We start from the raw sequence: 19,666 nt of genomic DNA on the forward strand, positions 1-19,666 counted from the left end.
TAATTTGAAAAATTAAAACTATAATTCAATTAAAAGATTAAAAGTAAAATAAACTATATTAAAGTTGATACAATTTAAATTTTAACTTTTACATTAAAAATTACAAGCAAAAATCATAGTTAAAAAACTAGAAACGCTAAGAAACATATTAAAAATGTTTTTTTTTTTTAAATTGTAATTTGTTTTATTATCTTTTGATATAATTAATAATGTCAAATACAATTTGAAGTTTTTTAAAATTTTATAATCAATGTTTTGTAGAAATTTTTAAAAATATAATAATAATAATATGGATTTTTAATGCTACTTAAATTAATAAGAAATTTTGAATTTTAGATATGAGATTTAAAAACTAATAAAAGATTCAATTTTACAAACAATGATAGTGAAAACAAAAATAATGTTTTATAAAAGAAAAAAGTAAATAATGTATACAATATATTAATAATAAATATCTTTAATTTTTTCTTTTTATTTATATAAAATTTAACTATTTTTTTTTTAAAAAAAATTTATTAAAAGACCATATAGTAGGCAGACATTTTAACAAAAGATTTTAAAAATTTTCCAATAGGCAATCCCCTGTGGGGGTACACCGCCACTAGAATTGTCTCACGAGGGAACTGCCTGCCTGAAAACTATTTTAATTTGCCGATGGTTTCCTGCAGCGTGGCTAGGGTTTCTCTTGTTTCCTATCGAACGTGTTGGCAAATCGTTGTAGCTGTGGTGGACATTGTTGTGCCTGCCCGCGTGCGTCCTCCATTCCACGTGTTTCCGTCGTGCCGTCTATTATATTCAAAGGAAACAATTCCCACCTACTCGAGGTCCACTTGTATTTCACTCCCTGTTAATATTTTCAACCTCTCTTGGTATGTAACTCTTTGGAATCTTGTGATATTTCATCCTGTACCTTCGGGTGCAGAGCTAGGGTCTTAATAGTTGCATGTAACACAATAACAGGAGTTTTCAGTGTCGTAGTGGTTTCATTTTTGTTGTTAGATCTTGAGCTAGGGTCTTAATAGTTGCATTTAACACAATAACAAGAGTTTTCAGTGTCGTGGTGGTTTCATTTTTGCTGTTAGATCTTGATTATATTGTTTGCCTATTCTTGTGTGGGTAGAGTTGCTGAAAAGCCCTTCTCTCGCAGTAGATAGAACCAGAGAGATTTCGAGCTATTCTTTGACACTGGACACGGGACCAAGGGATATGTTTTTACCATTTTTTAAGTATAACAATTTTATTTTTGGATAATAATAAGAGTTTTTTCATAATAAAACAGTAGATTGCCAGTTTGATTTTGTTGGGTATCGTTTTTATTATGAAAATTGTAGTAAGTTTTTTTTCTTTATTCCAGTTGTGATATTTTTAGTTTTTGTTTGTGAGCTGTTCGTATGGTTTTAAGTTTATAGGTTTTGTTGCTTTCTATTAAACTGTCAGCTTTTGTTTTCTAAATCAAATATATAAATCTGATTTTGATTTTTTGTTTAATCATGGTTATTGCATATTTTTTGGTAATGCTTTTACCAGTTTTTTTCGTAGAATATGGAAGTAATTGTGCTTCTGTTTTTTTAAATGAACATAAAAATGATGCCTTTGAATAGTGAAGGTTGCTGAAAAGTGAAAAGCAACCCTGTTGGTTTGATGCAACAAATAGCTGAACTTTTAGAGAATTTGTTGAAGTATTTGAGATTTTTGTTGGACAATATTCTGTTTAATTTCTTGAAGCATTGAAGCTATTGGTTTTTTTCATTGTGCAGGCTTCGATAAGTTCACTTGAGCAAAAAGCAGATGAAGCTGAAAAGAAAGCAGAAGAGGTTGAGAAGAAATATGTTGCTGAGTGAAGAACGGCTTAGAAAGGCGAAGGAGGCAGAGTCACAAATTGAGAAGCTCAAGAATACATTACAAAAGTTTAAAATATTTTTTAATGTCATTATGCTCTCTTTGTTACTGAAGAACCACATTTTTTGTATGTAATTCAAATTCTTATTTTATGACTTTGCTAATTGGAAGTTTACAAAACATAAATAGGTTTGAAGCTAAACTTTCAAATGTCGAATCTGAGGATAAAGTTATTCGTCAGCAAACATTGGTCAAGTCACCTATAAGGACCTTTTCGGAACGCATAATCACTACAATTACTCAGGTAGATTATCACTTTAATTAATCATCACATATAGTTGGGATATTTCTTTTATTCGATTTCAATCCTTGTTTTTAAAAGTTGAATGCAATTGTACCTGGTTTTCTGAACATTTCAGTTTTTTTTTTTCTGCCAGACTCTTGAAAATGGCTATCATGAGCTTGAGGAACCTGATACTGTAAAAGTGAGTTTTTGAGTATCATTTCTATCTGTTTCTAGTCTAATGATTTTTTGTTCCTTTTTTTATATGACCATTTTAATATATTGATCCTTACAAGTTTCAAATAGATTAAGCAACATTTTTTGCAGGTTACTGTTGCCAGTGAGGTACCTTTCATCAAGGAGCCTGCTGAAATTGAGAATAAGCAACCAAGGCCTCTCAATGACATAGAGACCAAGCCACCAAGGCCACTTAATGATATACATGTGCTCAATTTAATTCCCTAAAAATTCTTTAGTCTCTTTTAACTGCATTGCAATTGCAATCATCTACCATACATTGAATTGGATTTGAAGTAGTTATTTCTATAAATCTAATATCTTCTATTATTCCAATTCAGGAAAGCATAGACACACTTATTAAGTGTGTCTCCCAAGATATTGGATTCAGGCAAGGCAGACCTGTTGCAGCATGCATTATTTACAAGACACTTTTTCATTGGCGGTCATTTGAAGCTGAAAGAACCAGTGTGTTTGATCATAATATTTAGATGATTGGATCCGCAATTGAGGTTAACAGAAATCTCTATGAATATAATGCTTTTGCTATTTGTTTTTAAGATAATTATTTTTCCGTTAATGAGAGTTTTACTAGATAACCACCGATAAAGAACTAGGTTGAGAAGATCCTAGGGCTATGAAAATGACTTAACACAAAATACAACAGCTAAATAAAAGAAACAAAATTAGATTGGGTTGACATTTGTGGATTGTCGTTTTTAATGTTGCCATTTGGCAATTTACAATCTTCAAGCCGTTGATTATCACTGGATCATGTCTTTTTTACTTGCAAGATCATTGGTTCATTGGTTCAGTTCTATTTATGTGTCATCTGTCAAGATATTATGTATTTAAGTAGCCAGAACCTTTTTTTTTTTTTTAGAACAGTTCAATCTCAGAGTTGATTATTTCTGGCTTGTCTTTTTTTTGTTTCACAAGCTCATTTTTCTAGAAAGCATTTACTTAACTCTAAAATATTGCTTTTCTTCTTGGTTCTTTTTGAGATCCATGTTCTAGTATGTGATGATCTATTATACTAGTTGGAGAAGTAAAATCTCGTTTTATTTCTAACTTAGAATGCATTACATTAAAATAATATCCTCTCCTAGCTCAACTAGAAATATTTAATGAGTTAGTAGAAATCAACTTTTGACTAAAGAAAAATTATTTTGAATTACCACTCATATTTACTTAATATTAAGTATATAACAATGCACTTTCATCTTTTTTATTTAACTTTTTATATTACTTTTCCATGCTCTATTGCCTTTTTAATATTTATGCATTCTTTTGCACATGTGCCTACATTTAACATAAGTCTTTAATTTTTATTGCAGGATCAGGAAAACAACGATGTTTTGGCCTATCGTTGTCAAATACATAAACTTTGCTTTTCTTCTTACAACGCACATTGAAGGCAACTCGTGCAGCTGGAGTAACTCCGCAGAAGTGAAGATCATCTTCTACTTTACTTGGAAGAATGGCTCAAGTAAGAAGAAAACTTTCATTTTAATTTTTCAGCAAAGAAAATAAGTTATAACTCTAGCTTAATAATTAAGAAAGGTTAATTTATTAGGCTAGAGCAAATTGGGTATATTCAATTTAATGCTATTGATTTATATATGATTGTCTCAATAAGTTATAAACAAAATATGGTTGTCTCAATAAGTTATAAACAAATTCATCTTGTAGGGTTTTCGATCCTCACCATTAGTCATGGGCCTTCCTTTCGGCATTGGTGGATTAGATGTCGTGTGCCAAGTGGAAGCAAAATATCCAGCTTTATTATTCAAGCAACAACTTACAACATATTTGGAGAAGATATATGGGATTATTCGTGATAATCTGAAGGAGGACATATCTACCTTGCTTGGCCTGTGTATACAGGTATATAGAAAATTTTATGTCAGAGAACATTTGGCAGCCATCAAATTAGATCTAGATATAAAATAAGAGATAGGGCTTAACATATAAAGATTGTACCTTGGTTAGCAGACTCGACTATAATTTGAAGCTGTCAGTTAGTCCAAAGTTTGTGTTTCCCTTCCCATTTTTATTTCACTGTCAGGATTTATCTCACTATTTGGCAAATATCTTGGTAGTATCATATATTGCGACCAACAAAAAGCTTGCATCTGTTTAGTTGGTTCTAGATGATTGTTAGACTTCATGTACTTTCAACTCCATTTTAACTAAACAATTTTCTATTTCTTACCAAATTCTAATTCAATGCTCATGTTTCATCTTGTATGAACATAAAAACGATCATGTATTACATATTCAGGCTCCAAGGACATCAAGGGCAAGTATGGTAAAGGCATCTAGATTGCAGGCAAATGCAAATGCACTACAGGTTCCCAACCACTAGCAAAGCATTACCAAGGGCCTAACCAGTCTTCTCCAAACAATGCGTGCAAATTATATACATTTCAGTACCTGAGTAACTTTATTTCTTATGAAAATAGCAAAAATTATGTAGGAACAAGAATATTTGGGCATGTTGCTCAGGGTTTGTTTATCTTGCACGTGTCATCGGTTTTGGTCAATAAAATCTTCATTCAAATATTTGAATTCATCAATGTACAACTTTTCAACATGTTAGGATATATCTGCATGAGAAATATTTTTAAATACTGAACTTATACATTGTTGTAAGCCAGTGAACATTTTTAACTAGTAATATTTTGATATTTAGCAAGTGATCACATTGTGTTTGGTTCAACCGCCTTCTACGTCGTGAATGTTGCTCATTCAACAATGGAGAGTATGTCAAAGCAGGATTAGCTGATCTGGAGCTTTGGTGTTGTGAAGCAACAGAAGAGGTTTGCTTGCAATTTTACTTAACCTTTGAATATGGGCTGACCTGGTCTATTGTATGTTATTTTGTATTTTTGGACTTGTCATATCTTACAGAAAGTTGAAAGTTTGTAACACTGCAGTATGCTGGTTCAACTTGGGATAAACTCATGCATATCAAACAAGCAGTGGGATTTTTGGTAAGCAACAAGTGATAAATGTTTCTGGGAATATATTGTTTTCCCATAAATTCTAGCATAATTTAAGATTATTTTTTTAATTTTTTTTTATAGTCGATCATTACTAGGCATATATTACCATTATTATGTTAAATTCTATTTACATATTTTTCATCTCCGTAAAGATAGATAGATCCTTTTTAACATAAATCCTTTACTAAAAGGATTGACACATTGGTGCCAACAACTTTAATGTGATACTTGAATTTGCTTTATCCTTCAGGTTATTCATCAGAAACCAAAGAAATCTCTGGATGAAGTTACCCATGATCTTTGTCCAGTCAATGGTTGTATTTTTTTTTCTCTTGCTTCATTGTCTAGATTGTTTACTATTTTCCTCATTATCTTGTTTTTTAAATAATTGCTTCTCAGGTCTTGAGCATACAACAACTATATAGAATCAACACCATGTACTGGGATGATAAGTATGACACTCACAGTCTGAGTCAAGATGTAAGTAATGTGGATATAATTGCTTGTGATACAATTGCATGCTTGAATTAACATGTTAGTCCTAATTGTCAATAGTGATGGATATTTTACAGGTTATTGCAAACATGAGAGTATTGATGACTGAAGATTCAAATAGTTCTCTAGGAAAAAATTTCTTGTTGGATGATGACTCAAGGTAAGATTTTAGAGAAAACTAATGTCATTGTTAGGATATGCAACAATTTGTGAAACTTTTTTTCTATGAGGGTGTTCACAGTTAGCATTTGGTAGGTTCTTCAGCAACTATGTCAAAAATTGACAGAATTGTTGTTTCATACTGCAACATACCCTATATATCAAATCATAATGTCTATGTTCATCATCCCATTGTGATGAAACAAACTAATGCTCTTTCTGAGTATTTTATAAGTATACAAGACATTTACAAATTTAGAGAGGGTAACTACTTTCCATTCTAATATTTTTTGTTTCTTATGTTGTTTTACAGATCAAAGAAACTAAAGCTCTTCGTTGATTCGAGATAAAAAAAGAGTGAAGCTCCCTGTTTATTCAGCCACATTTATACATTAATTTTGTAACATTCTGCCTGACACATAGATGATACAACCTATATTGTTACACCATTTTCTTCAATAGATGCATAATTTTCTTTAATAGATGCATAAGTCGATTGGGAGGTTGTAAATGAGATTATTTTAAGTCGATTGGGAGGTTGTAAATGAGATGATTTTATGGAAATATGTAATGGGGATAATATTCTTGACTTCTTCAGTCTCCATGCATATCCTTCCCATTGTCCCTTCTGAATGACTGAATTCTGCATATCCTTCCCATTGTCCCTTCTGAATGACCGAATTTCGCATTTTTGAATGAGTAAATCTATTTTAATATTATAAAATTTTAATGTGAATGGCAATTTAGGCATGGTGTTCTTCAGCTTCATATAATAAATTTCTATAATTACTATCGGCAGTACAAATTGGACCTTCCTCCAGTCCAACCGCTAGTATAAAAATTGTTTTAACCAATGTTTCTTTCCACCCCAATGTGCCATCGCTCGAGGGATAAAGAAAGAAAGGTTGATGTCAAAAGTTGTAACTAAATGCAGTAAATTTTTTAATTTTTACTTAAGACATTAGAAATATTTTTCCTGTTCACACTTGATTCATTAGTTGTTTTAATTTTAAAGAAAAAACAAAAAAACCTCATGGAAAAGTATAGTCGCCAATGAGAAAAATATAAAAATAAAAACAAAAATGATATTAATAAATAAATTACTTCAAACTATAGGATAAACTGTAGAATAAATATTTGACACTGCTCTAGAGGCAAAACTAATTGAAAAAGGGAGTGACGAAAACATTAGCCTTGGCCTATAGATAGATGAGACTAATAATTAATATTAATGGAAATTGGTGAATTTGAGCTTTTGGATTTGACTGTGTGCATTTTTGTTATCAACGTTTCGAATCATACTTTATGATTCATCATCAAGATGAGCTAGATAAGAGAATCATTGCAGTTAATGTGTACAATTAATGGAAAGTTTTTATACAGTGCTACCCTAGCAAATAGTTGTTATACATGTATATTGTAAGCCATATGAATTGACAATAGCCTACTTTTTTTGCAGGAAAAGTAAATAAATCCGATCTGAGCTGAGAGGACATAGGCAACTTGGATGGTCCTATGTTTTAGTGAGTTTTACATGTTTCCCCTTTGACTCTATGTCCCATAGGCTATATTTAGCCTCATGGACACTAAAATAATTTATTCTTCTTTTGATAACAAAAAAGCACTTATCATCACCATTTGCACACAAGCCATAACATTCATCAATCCTAAAATACCCACTTCGCTTGCAATGCCTACTTATATCTTGAACTTTATATCCAAGTCTTATGTTTGATGTTGCAAGAGTTTAAACAACGCAAATTCCAGTGAATCATGATAGACAATATACTTTCTTGAAGTGCATCTAGAGGATGTATCTAGATGGTCGAGTTCAAGAAATTCCTCAAATTTAACCGATTTTGTCTTGGAATCTACAAACCAGGGCAATTTTTCCACACATGTGAGGAAATTATCTTGACATAGGGCTCTCATGATCACTTTACACTATTGCACTCACATGCCCTAACCATGTTCCAAGAGCCAACTTACCACATTTGAGGGCAGCATGGATCATGTTTTCCCTATCACATTATGTATTTGTATGAGCAAACCATGTTCTAAGAGTTACATTAGGACATCGTAAACTATCTTATAGTATCGACTACGTATTATGACACGTATCAAGATATTTTTATTAATACCAAGAACCAAACACCTTATCTCAACCATTGTGTGTTCATGTAGCCACATTAGGAGCATATATATATTCTACTATGTTTTATGTGCTTACACAAGTGTTTTTAGCCATTAAAGGCCACATCACCATTTTTCTAATATCAATGTAGGGGTAAACTTATTCTTGGGTATCAATGATAGCCCACATACTTACCATGCTCATTATTTAACATGTTTCACTTACTTGATACATGTTACATTTATTACAATTATTATCCTGCATTATTCATATGCTTACATGTTTACCTTACATTTACCTTTCATGTATGCTATTTTTTTCTCACTCCTCCAAATCCTTGCATCTAATGGATGAAACTAATTGAAGGAAGCACATTCGTTTATTCAATCACTAAAACTCTTATATTGATATTGTTGGAGATAGTTACAAGTGCCTATGCAAAGATTCATCACTATAACTAGGCAAATCATTACCACACAGCACACCAATGTTCAATATTTGCGTCATCTCATGTTAATTGAGCTAGGTATGTAATAATGCTATTTTTCATATAGGTGAAATTTATCTAAGCCACCTCTCTCCCTCCTCCCTTTTTCATGATCAATGACAATATAATTTATCTTGTTGCTATCTATTTTTTTATGTGTATAATAGAAGATATGCATTTTATATTTTCCTCTATTTTGTAAGTCCATGTTGAGTGTGTATGTGAAATCATGGATCTACATGATTCAATTTAGCAATATCCATCATTTTATATGAACTTGTGATAATATTTTATTATCAGAATTTGTATAGGAATCTAGTGACTCGATTTCCATTATGTGAAAGATATATACAAAAGAGAAAGAGATAATTGTGCTCACACAGTTTTAACAGATAACAAATATTAGTCTAAATAAGTGAACAACTCAAATACAAACAAAAACAAATCAAATGATCAAACAACCAATGCGCGTACGAATGATGGAATATCCAAGATTCCCACCTTATTACATCATTTCTTTAAAGTACTAACAAGATAATCCTTAAAAACTTTCAAACTTCACTCGTGCAAGAGGCTTGGTGAAGATATTTGCATGTTGATCCTAAGTTGAGAAGAATTGAAGTTGAATATTGTTTTGTTGAACATGTTCTCATATGAAGTGGCATTCAACTTCAATATGCTTGGTCCATTCATGAAACACTAGATTATGATCAAGATTAAGAACACTTTGATTATCACAAGACTAAAGGTTGGTTTTGAGGCATCCCCAATCCTTCTAGTATGTGACGCAACCAAACTACTTCACAAATTGTTGCACTTGCTACACATTATTCTACTTATATTGAAGAATGAGCAACAATGGCTTGCTTCTCACTCCCCAATGTTGGTTAACAAATTTTGTTCCCTTCAAAATATGACAATATGACTCCTAGCCCTGAATTAGGGAACAAATTATTAACAACAGTTGGAGAAGTTGTATTTGGTTTGCAAATTTCCTCTGAATTTAGAGGTACATCTCCCTCTTATGATGTAAATTTGGATTTTACGAAGTATGCTTTTAACCAAAAAGCAGGAAAGACAAAACTTTTAACCAGAAAGTTCTAAAGGAAATATAATTAACCGCAAAGCTAATGAAATAACCTTTCCAGTCAACCATCAATTAGTCATTGTCATATAGTACTCATGCAAAGATGAACATCATACAATAGTGAACAATAGAGGGAAACAAGTCATAAATAACTCATCATACAAAAATTTGAACATAAGGCATTCACATAAGAAAAATGTAAAACTCATCTGTTGTAGCACAAAGTCTAATCATGTAGATAAATTGTTCAAAAGTTTCCATACTCAGAATTAAACAACAAATTTGAAACAATATCCATGTTCTACTTGTCTTTTAGAAAACAACAAAAGTCCATCTTTCTAAAAAATTTCCTCCTTTCTTAATCTATCCCTTTACTTTTATATCTAAAAAACCCTTTTACTGTTTTCAAGAAATGGTTCCTTCCAAAGTAATGGTCTTAACAATGATTGTTTTAATCATGGTTTTAGAAAAAAAAATTACCAAAAAGTTACATTATTATCACTCAATCACATACTATAAACAACTACCAACTTCATGCCTCTTCTTCACCAGGCATCGATTTCTGATCGGTAATCTTATTGTCAATCATCTTGGCCTTCATCTCCTCTTTTATAAGCACCCAAAGGACTTCTGATAATTCATCCTCATCTTCTATGAGTTACCGGGCGAGGTTGGTCAAGTCGAAGAGAATGTCATCCTGCATATGCTCAACATATGGCTGTATTATGGGACCTTTTCCTTTAAGCACCATTCTTTTTGTATGAAAGCTTACCAAGGTTTCTTTCAGCTACTATTTCTTTCTTGGAGATGCTCCTCATGTTTTTTGGCTTGCCTGATGATCTTCCCTAATAAGACAATAACCTTTTTGTATTTCAAAAAATCGGTTCGTTGTTTCCATGCAAGAGCATGCAGCCCTTGGATAATATTTCCTTGTTCACTTTCTAGCCAATTTAGGTCAGGATCAACAACCAACAACTAGTTATTGTGGGGCAGAACCATTTTGGTAAGGAAAACTCATGATGGCACGCATTACTTGATCAATTCCTAAGGATGGGGTATTAAATTTTTCCTGTAGAAAGGTAATAATATCAAAAATTACAACTCTCGCCACCACCATTGCATGCCTTTAGCTGTTTAATCTGTTATTAATGATGGTACTTGCAAATCTCCTTTTGATTTGTTTCTCAGAAATTTTGCATTGCATGGATGTGGATTGACTTTGGAAACCAACAGAAGGGAAACCAAAAGCTTCTGAAACCCCAACATTGGCCTATAAGAGAGTATCAAGTACGTGAAGAAATAAGAGGTGCAAGGTTTACTGGCTATTGTCCGATAAACATCAACTTCTCCTCAAGATCGCAGCATCGGGAGAAAATGGAACTTGAGAACTATGAAGCATAGTTCCGATATGATAGAGTTTTTCCAATAGGACATGAGCAATAGAAGGAAAAGGAAAAACCATTTATTAATAGGGGTTTGAGCTTTTGAAAAATAAAAACAGGAGGGTAACACCCAAGAAATAGGTATTGAACCTAGGAAGAAAACAAATCTAGAAGTGGATTGTCTATCATCAATAGAGCCTGCACAGTTTGCATCTATGTACCCTATCATGAAAAATTGTTCTTTTTTGTATTCCAAACCATGATCTATTATACCATGTATATACCTTAAGACCCTTTTTGTTGCATTCCAATGGGACATTTTTGGTTTTTGCATGAATATTGATAGATAATTAACAACAAAACTAGTGTTTGGTCTAGTATAAGTCAAATAAATCAAACCTCCAATCATCTGGTGATAGAGTTGCATTCACCTGAGAAGATGTATCAAATGTAGATAATTGCAAACCTGATTCCATAGGTGTAGACATGGGTTTGGAGTCCATCATTCTAAATTTTTAAAGTATTGTCTTGGCATATTTTCTTTATGATACAAAGATATGGTGTTTTGTTTGCCATACCTCTAGTCCTAGATAATAGTGCAATAGTCTGAGATCTGTCATATCAAAAGCCTTCTTGAGATCATTCTTGGTTGTTTCAACCATTGCTTCTGAGCTACTTGTGATGACCAAGTCATTAATATATACTTAATGATCAGAATATCCCCCCCTTGATCCTTGAGGTAGAGATTTGGATCATATGGATGCCTAGTGAAACCATGTTTTAGCAAATGCTCATCAATATTGATATATTGGATTGTAGGAGCTTGTTTGAGACCATATAGGGACTTGATTAGTTTGCACACCTTTTCTTCTTTACCAAGTGCAATATATTCCTTTGATTGGCTCATATAGACCTCTTTTTTAAGGTCTCCATTAAGTAAGACACCTTTTACATCCATTTGGTATAATTCCATCCAAATTGAGAAGCCAAAGCAAAAATCATTCTCACCATGTTTATCTTTGTTGTGGGAGCCAAGGTTTCCTCATAGTCCATCCCTTCTTTCTGGGCATAACCCTTAGCTATAAGTCTAGCCTTAGGTTTATCTATACTACCATTTTCTTTACAATTATGTTTATCTATACTACCATTTTCTTTATACTTAGTTTTGAATATCCATTTACATCCAATTGCTTTCTTACTAGGTGGTAGATCTACAAGCTCCCAAGTGTTGTTCTTCATTGAAGATATTGATACTCTACCTTCATAGCCTCTATCCAAGGCTTTGACTCAAGTGCTTCCTGAATAGTGGATGGCTCAAAGTTATCAACAACTAAAGTCTTAGTACACAGTTTACCTCATTACGAGTCATGTTGCGAGTCCTTGGACCTGAAGTTGAAGTGTCTAGAATTCCATCTAGCTTTGCATCTTGAATGATACCAGTATATCATTTTGGTAATTGCTTTGTGATGTTGGTGAGTATTGATTGACTATCAACATTCCCATCATTTTTACCATCCATGTTGAATATAAGAGCACTATCTGAAGTAGGTGATGACGTGGGAGGAGAACTTACCTCATTATTCTCATAAAAAAATGCATCCCTATAAATATATATCTTCTTTGTATTAGGATACGTAAGGCGATCTACCATAGATTCAGTATTATATCCAAGAAGATTACATTGCAGTGAATTTTCATCTAGCCTCTTCCTTTTTTGTTTAGGAATATGCATATATGTAGTGCATCCAAACACGCGAAGATATAAGATAGAAGGATTTACCAATGTACACTTCTTCTGGAGTGATGCCACCAAGGGCTTTGGTTGGTGCATGATTCAAAAGATTAACTGTTGCGTGAACAACTTCAACCCAATATGCATGTTCAGTTGAGAATCTTTCAACATACTTTGAACCATCTCTACATTGATGTGATTTCTCTGTTCTGCAACACCATTTTGTTGAGGTGTGTATGCTGCAGTGATTTGACGTCGAATGCCATTTTCCTTCAGATATGTGGAGAATTATATGTTGGTGTATTCCCCCCTTGATTTGAGCAGAGGACACAAATACGATGATTTGTGTCTTTCTCCACAAGAGTACAAAAATCTTTGTATGAGAAGGCTTCATCTTTATACTGCAAGCAATATACCCACATTTTCAAGTGTGATCATCAACAAAAAGTTGAAAATACTTGAATCCTTTATGAGTAGGTGTCATAGGGTCGCACAGATCGGTGTGCACCAGCGGCAAGGGTTGGCTTGCACGATGTTCACTAAGATAGAAGGGTGCTCTATGTTGTTTTCTAGCAATACAGTAAGAACAAACATCACTCGAATTATCAAGTGACAAAATCTCTTTGACCATGCTTTGCTGACTTAGTTTTAGCAAGTAACCAATGCTCAAACGGCCAAATCTACAATGCCAAAGCATAGCAAGATCATTGTCTTTTGTCACTAAGGCTTGATTTTCAGCAATTGTATCAAGCCTAAACATTCAACCAATCTCAGTAGCACTACCAACAATCTGTGCATTTTTAGACTTGTCTTTGATAAAACATGTCTTTTTATCCCGATTTGTATCAAATTCAATCTTAAGATTATGATCAAGAAACTGATTAATAGAAACATTATTTTTGGTAAGTCTCAACACATATAGTACATTAGTAAGCCTGCAACTATTTATGCCAAACTTCAAAGAGATTTCATCAATACCTTTGATGTCATAGGTGGTATCATCTCCAAGAGTGACTATACTATGATGAGGTTTCAATGTGAGAAACCACTTCTTCTATCCAATCATGTACTTTGTAGCATCCGAGTCCACATACCATATTAAGGTGGATCGTGAACCATCTTCTAAATTGTGGGTTGACAACACATATTCCTCATTTGAAGAATCATTTGCTTTAGTAACATTGCTTTTTTGCTTCTGTTTTTTTTCTGCTCCCATCGTGGTTTGCTACTTTTAAATGGCTTCTTTGGATGTGGTTGGTTGGATGATCCTTTGTTAAAGGATTTGTACCAACAATTTTTCACATCATGTCCAATTCTTTCACATATTGGACACTTCTTTTGAGGTCTAGATGAATTACCAAACTTGGGAGATCCACTAAATTGCTTCATAGGCTTCTTGGCTTTATGATGTGTAGTCATGGCATGATCATTCTCACCATGTTCCTGGCTTATAGTTTCTTCTTTCTTGAGAAGATTCGCCAACTTCTCAAAAATGGGTGTTGTCTTTGTGACATTCAAAGTTGTCACAAAGACTTGATATCTGGGAGGGAGTGCCCATAGAACAATAGGCACCGAAAACACATCATCAATTATTTTTTTCAATGCTTGTAGGGAAGCTCTAAACTCCACAATCCTTTTGAGGAAGGATTCTAATTGTTCTTCACTCTTCAACTTCAGGCTATGTGGCTGACTTTGCCGATTTAGGATCTGATTTTGATTATTCGCCTCATACACTGTGTTGAGCTTATCCCATATATCTTTGGTTGTGGATGAATCTCAGATGAAAGGATGAACTTCGTCAAACATATTTAACAAAATGATCAATTTCGCCTTTCTGACGGCTTGATCAAATTTCTTTTTCGCATCGACATCTGTTTTATGTCGTGATGTGGTACCACTCACCACATCCCAAACTTCCTCAAACTCAATTTGAGTTTTGAGTTTGGTTTTCCAGGTGGAATAATTGTTTCCATGTAGTAGCTGAGATTCAAGAAGAAGAAATTTTGGAGAACTTGCTACCATTTTGTCAAATAGATTTAGATGTTATTTTGTCCTATTTCTTAAAGTTGACACCCTATCTGAATTGAAATATTCTTATAATATTTTATTTTGAAGCTTGCCTAAACTTGGTGTGAAAAAAAGATTAATGTCACTTCATTAGGATATTTTGACCTAATTAATGGCAAGAAATAACACTAAACTAATACACCCGTATGCTATAACAATGAATTTCATGTGAAATGGTGACTGAGTGTTGAATTGACGTTGAACTGGGATGGTAGACATCATAAGATAACTAGACAAATTTATCAAAGTTTGTGCCTGAAAGCATTACATTCTGGACTTCCCATCTTGACCATCTTAGTTGAACATGACAAATGAAGTGTAAGATGGCTTTGGCAAATGTATCTCACTGGCATTGAAACGGAAGATAAACCCCATTCAACATACCTCAATGTCATTGGCGTTTCCCTATGCAATATGGGTGCTTCAAAATCGTAGGTCAAAGCAACCTCTGAAAGGTGAGACTTCACCAAATCTAAATTCTTATAGAGAATCAACCATGTTGATTGGGTTGCAATTGAGTTAGTAGATTTTCATTTTATTACCAATAGTATGGAATTGATCCTTAGGAGTAGAGATGGTGGTCGTCAATTCTGCTACATTAAAAATATCTCTACTAATATTATTAGTATTAATTTTCTTGTTTAGAGTTGCGTAATCACAAGTTACTTGTGATTATTATGTATTGATGGCTTTCAAGTCTAGTAGGAAATATTGATATTGGAGATAATTACAATTGGCTACAATATAATTAGTCAAATTATTATCACATGGCACACCAATATACAATATTCATGTCATCTCATGTTAGTTGAGCTAGGCATGTAATAATGTCATTTTTCTATAGTCAGCTAAACACATGTTTATGTTATTTATTGTAACATAATTGTATTGAAATATGTTCAATTGAATCCATTCATCATTTGGTTGATTCTATCTCATTTGATTGTTCCAAGCAATTATTTGTGTATCATTCTAGGAACACTCGAATTGGAGCACCTTTAAAAATCAAGAATCGGAAGTACAAATAGTATAAGATCAAATCTATGGCCAAAGATTAGATCCACATTTATAGAAGTGACATAGGCTTATAGACTTGATCCTCCATAAAGCACATAAATGATTCTAGATCCAAGATAAAGTATAAGTAAATAGTATTTCCAAACCCAAGACTTCAATACCATAATAGAATGTTTTTCTTCAAATCTCAATCTAATATGTTTCTTGCTTATATTTAATTCCCATAATTGATCCTCGTAAAATCTTTTGGGTTTTGGGTCCCTTCAAAACCTGTTGTATGCGGTTTCTGGTCCCCTTAAAATCTGTTTTCCCTTATTCAAAAACATCTCCTTAACTCGATCAAAAACACTAATAATTTACAAATGATTAATTAATTTTTTTACATTATATCTTTAAAATATGAAAAAAATGAGTATACAAAGATAAACTGATAAAAAAATACTTATTTTTTATCAAAACAAAAAGATAAATGATACGTAATTCATCATCTTTCTAACAGTCGTAGAATTTGGATCAAATGTCCTGCTAAGGACATACTAGATTGTATCTGACTGACTTTGAACAGTCGAAGCCATGGAAGACAAATCAAAAGCAAAATCAATTAAGACCACTGATTCTTATGTTTGCATGACTACGCCTGCAACTTATTATCAACTATTTTATAACTGCCATATTCCCAAGGCATACTAAACATTTCTCTCGTACAGTTGAGCTGGTTATGGTGTGACAATACCTGCACCCAACACAACAAAACAGATGATTTAGAAGATTGTTGTAGAGTTATCAAAACGGAAAAAACAAACAGAAGAATAAATATATGTTGTTGTTGTTAATATTTATGTTTTGGATCATAATATTCTGATGATGGAGCATGAAATATAAAACATCGGTCACAACTTAATGAATTCTATAAATCTGATAACTTTAAAGAGTTCAAAAAGATTTAGAATCAAAGAATCTGGTCACACTTCATGATCCATCATACAATATTAGAGAGTTCAAAAAGATTTTAGAATCAACGAATCAGATCACACTCCATGATCCATTGTATAATATTGGAGAGTTCAAAAAAAATTAGAATCAACATTTCTGAACACAATCCATGATCTACCATGGGATGTTAGAGAGCTAAAAAGGATTTTAAAATCAACGTTTCAGATCACACTCCATGATCCATCATAGAATGTTAGAGAGTAAAAAAGATTTTAGAATTAATGTTTCATATCACACTCCATGATCCATCATCAAGGTATTAGAGAACTCAAAGAAAATGTGATCCGAAACATTGATATTAAAAAATCTCACACAATCAAATTCAAAAACAACAACGATGAACCTAATAAATTATAAAAATGCAAAAATTTAATAAATATATGATCAAGATAGTCAATCTTATTGCCGCATCTGAAATGGTGGGGAACTTTTCTTCCATAGCTTTCAATAATTCAGACAGCTTTCTTAACTTGAACAAGAGCACCAAGCTGTGGAGTAATTTCGGGACACACACAAGTTGTGTTTGCACTCCTTATCAGTGAACAACACTTGGGTGATGGCTACTACCCATAGATAATTGGCTTGCAGGCATTAATCAGCCCTTGGACTTGATCTTTACATATTTCTCCTTCCACTCCTTTCATACACACTAATAATACACCAGAGCTTATTATCACCATTACCACACAAGCCATCATGTAAGAAGTCATTGCATTCATCAATCCTGCAATACCCACTTCACTTGCCATTCCTACTTATATCTCAAAATTTATATCCAAGTCTTCTCTTTGATGTTGCAGGAGTCCAATCAGTATTCTATTCAATCATGGCAGACAATATACTTTCTTGAAGCACGTCTAGAGGATGTAGCTAGACGGTTGAGTTCAAGAAACTCCTTAAATTTGATCGATTTTGTCTTGGAATCTAAAAACCAGGGCATTTATTCCACACATGTGGAGAAATTATCTTGACATGGGGTTCTCATGATCACTTTACACTGTTGCATTCACATGGCCTTACCATGTTCTAAGAGCCAATGAATTGGAGGGCATCATGCATCATGTTGTTCTTATCACATTATATATTTGCATATGAACTAGCCATGTTCTAAGAGTTACATTAGATACCATAAACTATCCTATATTATCGATTGTATATTATGTCACATATCGAGATCTTTTTGTTACCACTAGGAACCAAATATCCTACCTCAACTATTGTGTGCTCGTATAGCCACATTAGAGGCATATGTCTTTTCTACTACGTTCTATTTGCTTACACAAGTGTTTTTAGCCATTAAAGACCACATTTCCATTTTTCTAATATCAATTTAGGGGCAACTTTATTTTTGGTATCAGTGATAGCCCACATACTTACCATGCTCATTATTTAACATGTTTCACTTACTTAATACATGTATGTTGCATTTATTATAATTATTGTACCACATTATTCATATGCTTACATGTTTACCTTACATTTACTTTTCATGTAAGCTATTTTTCTCACTCCTCCAAATCATTGCATCTAACGGATGAAACTAATTGAAAGAAGCACATTCGCATATTCAATCACTAAAACTCTTATATTGGTATTGGAGACAATTACAAGTGCCTACACAAAGATCCATCACAATTATAACTCAGCAAATTGTTACCACATGGCACACCAATGCCCAATATTTGTGTCATCTCATGTTAATTGAGCTAGGTATGTAATAATGTCATTTTTCATATAGGTGAAATTTATTTAAGCCACCTCTCTCCCTCCTCCATTTTTTATGATCAATGACAATAGAATCTATCTTGTTGATATCTATTTTTTTACTTCTATAATAGAAGCTATGCATTTTATATTATCCTCTATTTAGTAAATCTATGTTGAGAGTGTATGCGAAATGATGGATCTACATGATGAAATTTAGCAATATTCATTACTTTATATGACCTTGTGATAATATTTTATGTCTTAATTTTTACTTTACATATGTATGTCCACAAGTTATATATCCTTTCAAAAACATTATAATTTGACTCACATACACCTCAAAGTAGAGTAAAATGTAATAGTGAAATTTGCATACCTTAATATGTCAAAAGATTAAATTAATACATTTAGAAATCAACAAACAGGTCAACCTTATTTGAAGTTAAACTCTTTCTTACATGCCATTTAATAGCCACTTACACACATTCCTATGCAATCATAGATCCCCAACCTTATCCATAAACATGTGTATTTTCATTTTTTTTACCTAGTCTATGTATTTCTTATGCATGCACATATGCCCATCCCTATCCATTCATTATCAACCTTTATTTTACCATTTCCATGCGTGAGGATCAAACCCATGGGCACAAGATTAATGTCACACCCCTTCATCCAACCCTTGATATTGTAAAACTCAAATTCAAATTTTTGTCTGAAACTCTTTCCCATTCGTTTTCTAACTATAGTTAGTTAAACACATGTTTATATATTTATTGTAAATCATTGTATTGAAAGGCATTCAATTCAATTCATTCACCAAATTTTGATTGATCTTATCCCATTTGATTGTTCCGAGAAATTATTCTTGTATCATTCTAGGCACACTCCAATGTTGAAGATATGTTGCCATTGATGTCAAAGGAGAGTTGGATGTGCTAATTAGTTCTGTCATTGATGCAATGGAATCCAAAATAATGGAGAATGCATAATATTTTCATGTCATATCAGTCCATTTTGAGTTGCAAAAATATAGTGA

The 19,666-nt window shown here is 32.8% G+C and overlaps 1 protein-coding gene across 1 annotated transcript in view; it reads left to right on the forward strand.

Moving 5' to 3' along the window:
• The first annotated feature begins 718 nt into the window (after positions 1–718).
• LOC131078823 (myosin-8-like) overlaps positions 719–19,666 on the forward strand; it is a 31,458-nt gene continuing 12,510 nt past the window's right edge. The window contains exons 1-5 of the mRNA XM_059216026.1: positions 719–869; positions 1,758–1,907; positions 2,029–2,143; positions 2,277–2,324; positions 2,450–2,566. Of these exons, the coding sequence (XP_059072009.1) occupies positions 1,789–1,907; positions 2,029–2,143; positions 2,277–2,324; positions 2,450–2,566 (399 nt within the window). The 5' untranslated portion in view covers positions 719–869; positions 1,758–1,788. The remainder of the gene's footprint in view (positions 870–1,757; positions 1,908–2,028; positions 2,144–2,276; positions 2,325–2,449; positions 2,567–19,666) is intronic.

The sequence above is a fragment of the Cryptomeria japonica genome, chromosome 2 (assembly GCF_030272615.1).
Source record: "Cryptomeria japonica chromosome 2, Sugi_1.0, whole genome shotgun sequence".
In the NCBI taxonomy this organism is placed as follows: Eukaryota; Viridiplantae; Streptophyta; class Pinopsida; order Cupressales; family Cupressaceae; genus Cryptomeria; species Cryptomeria japonica.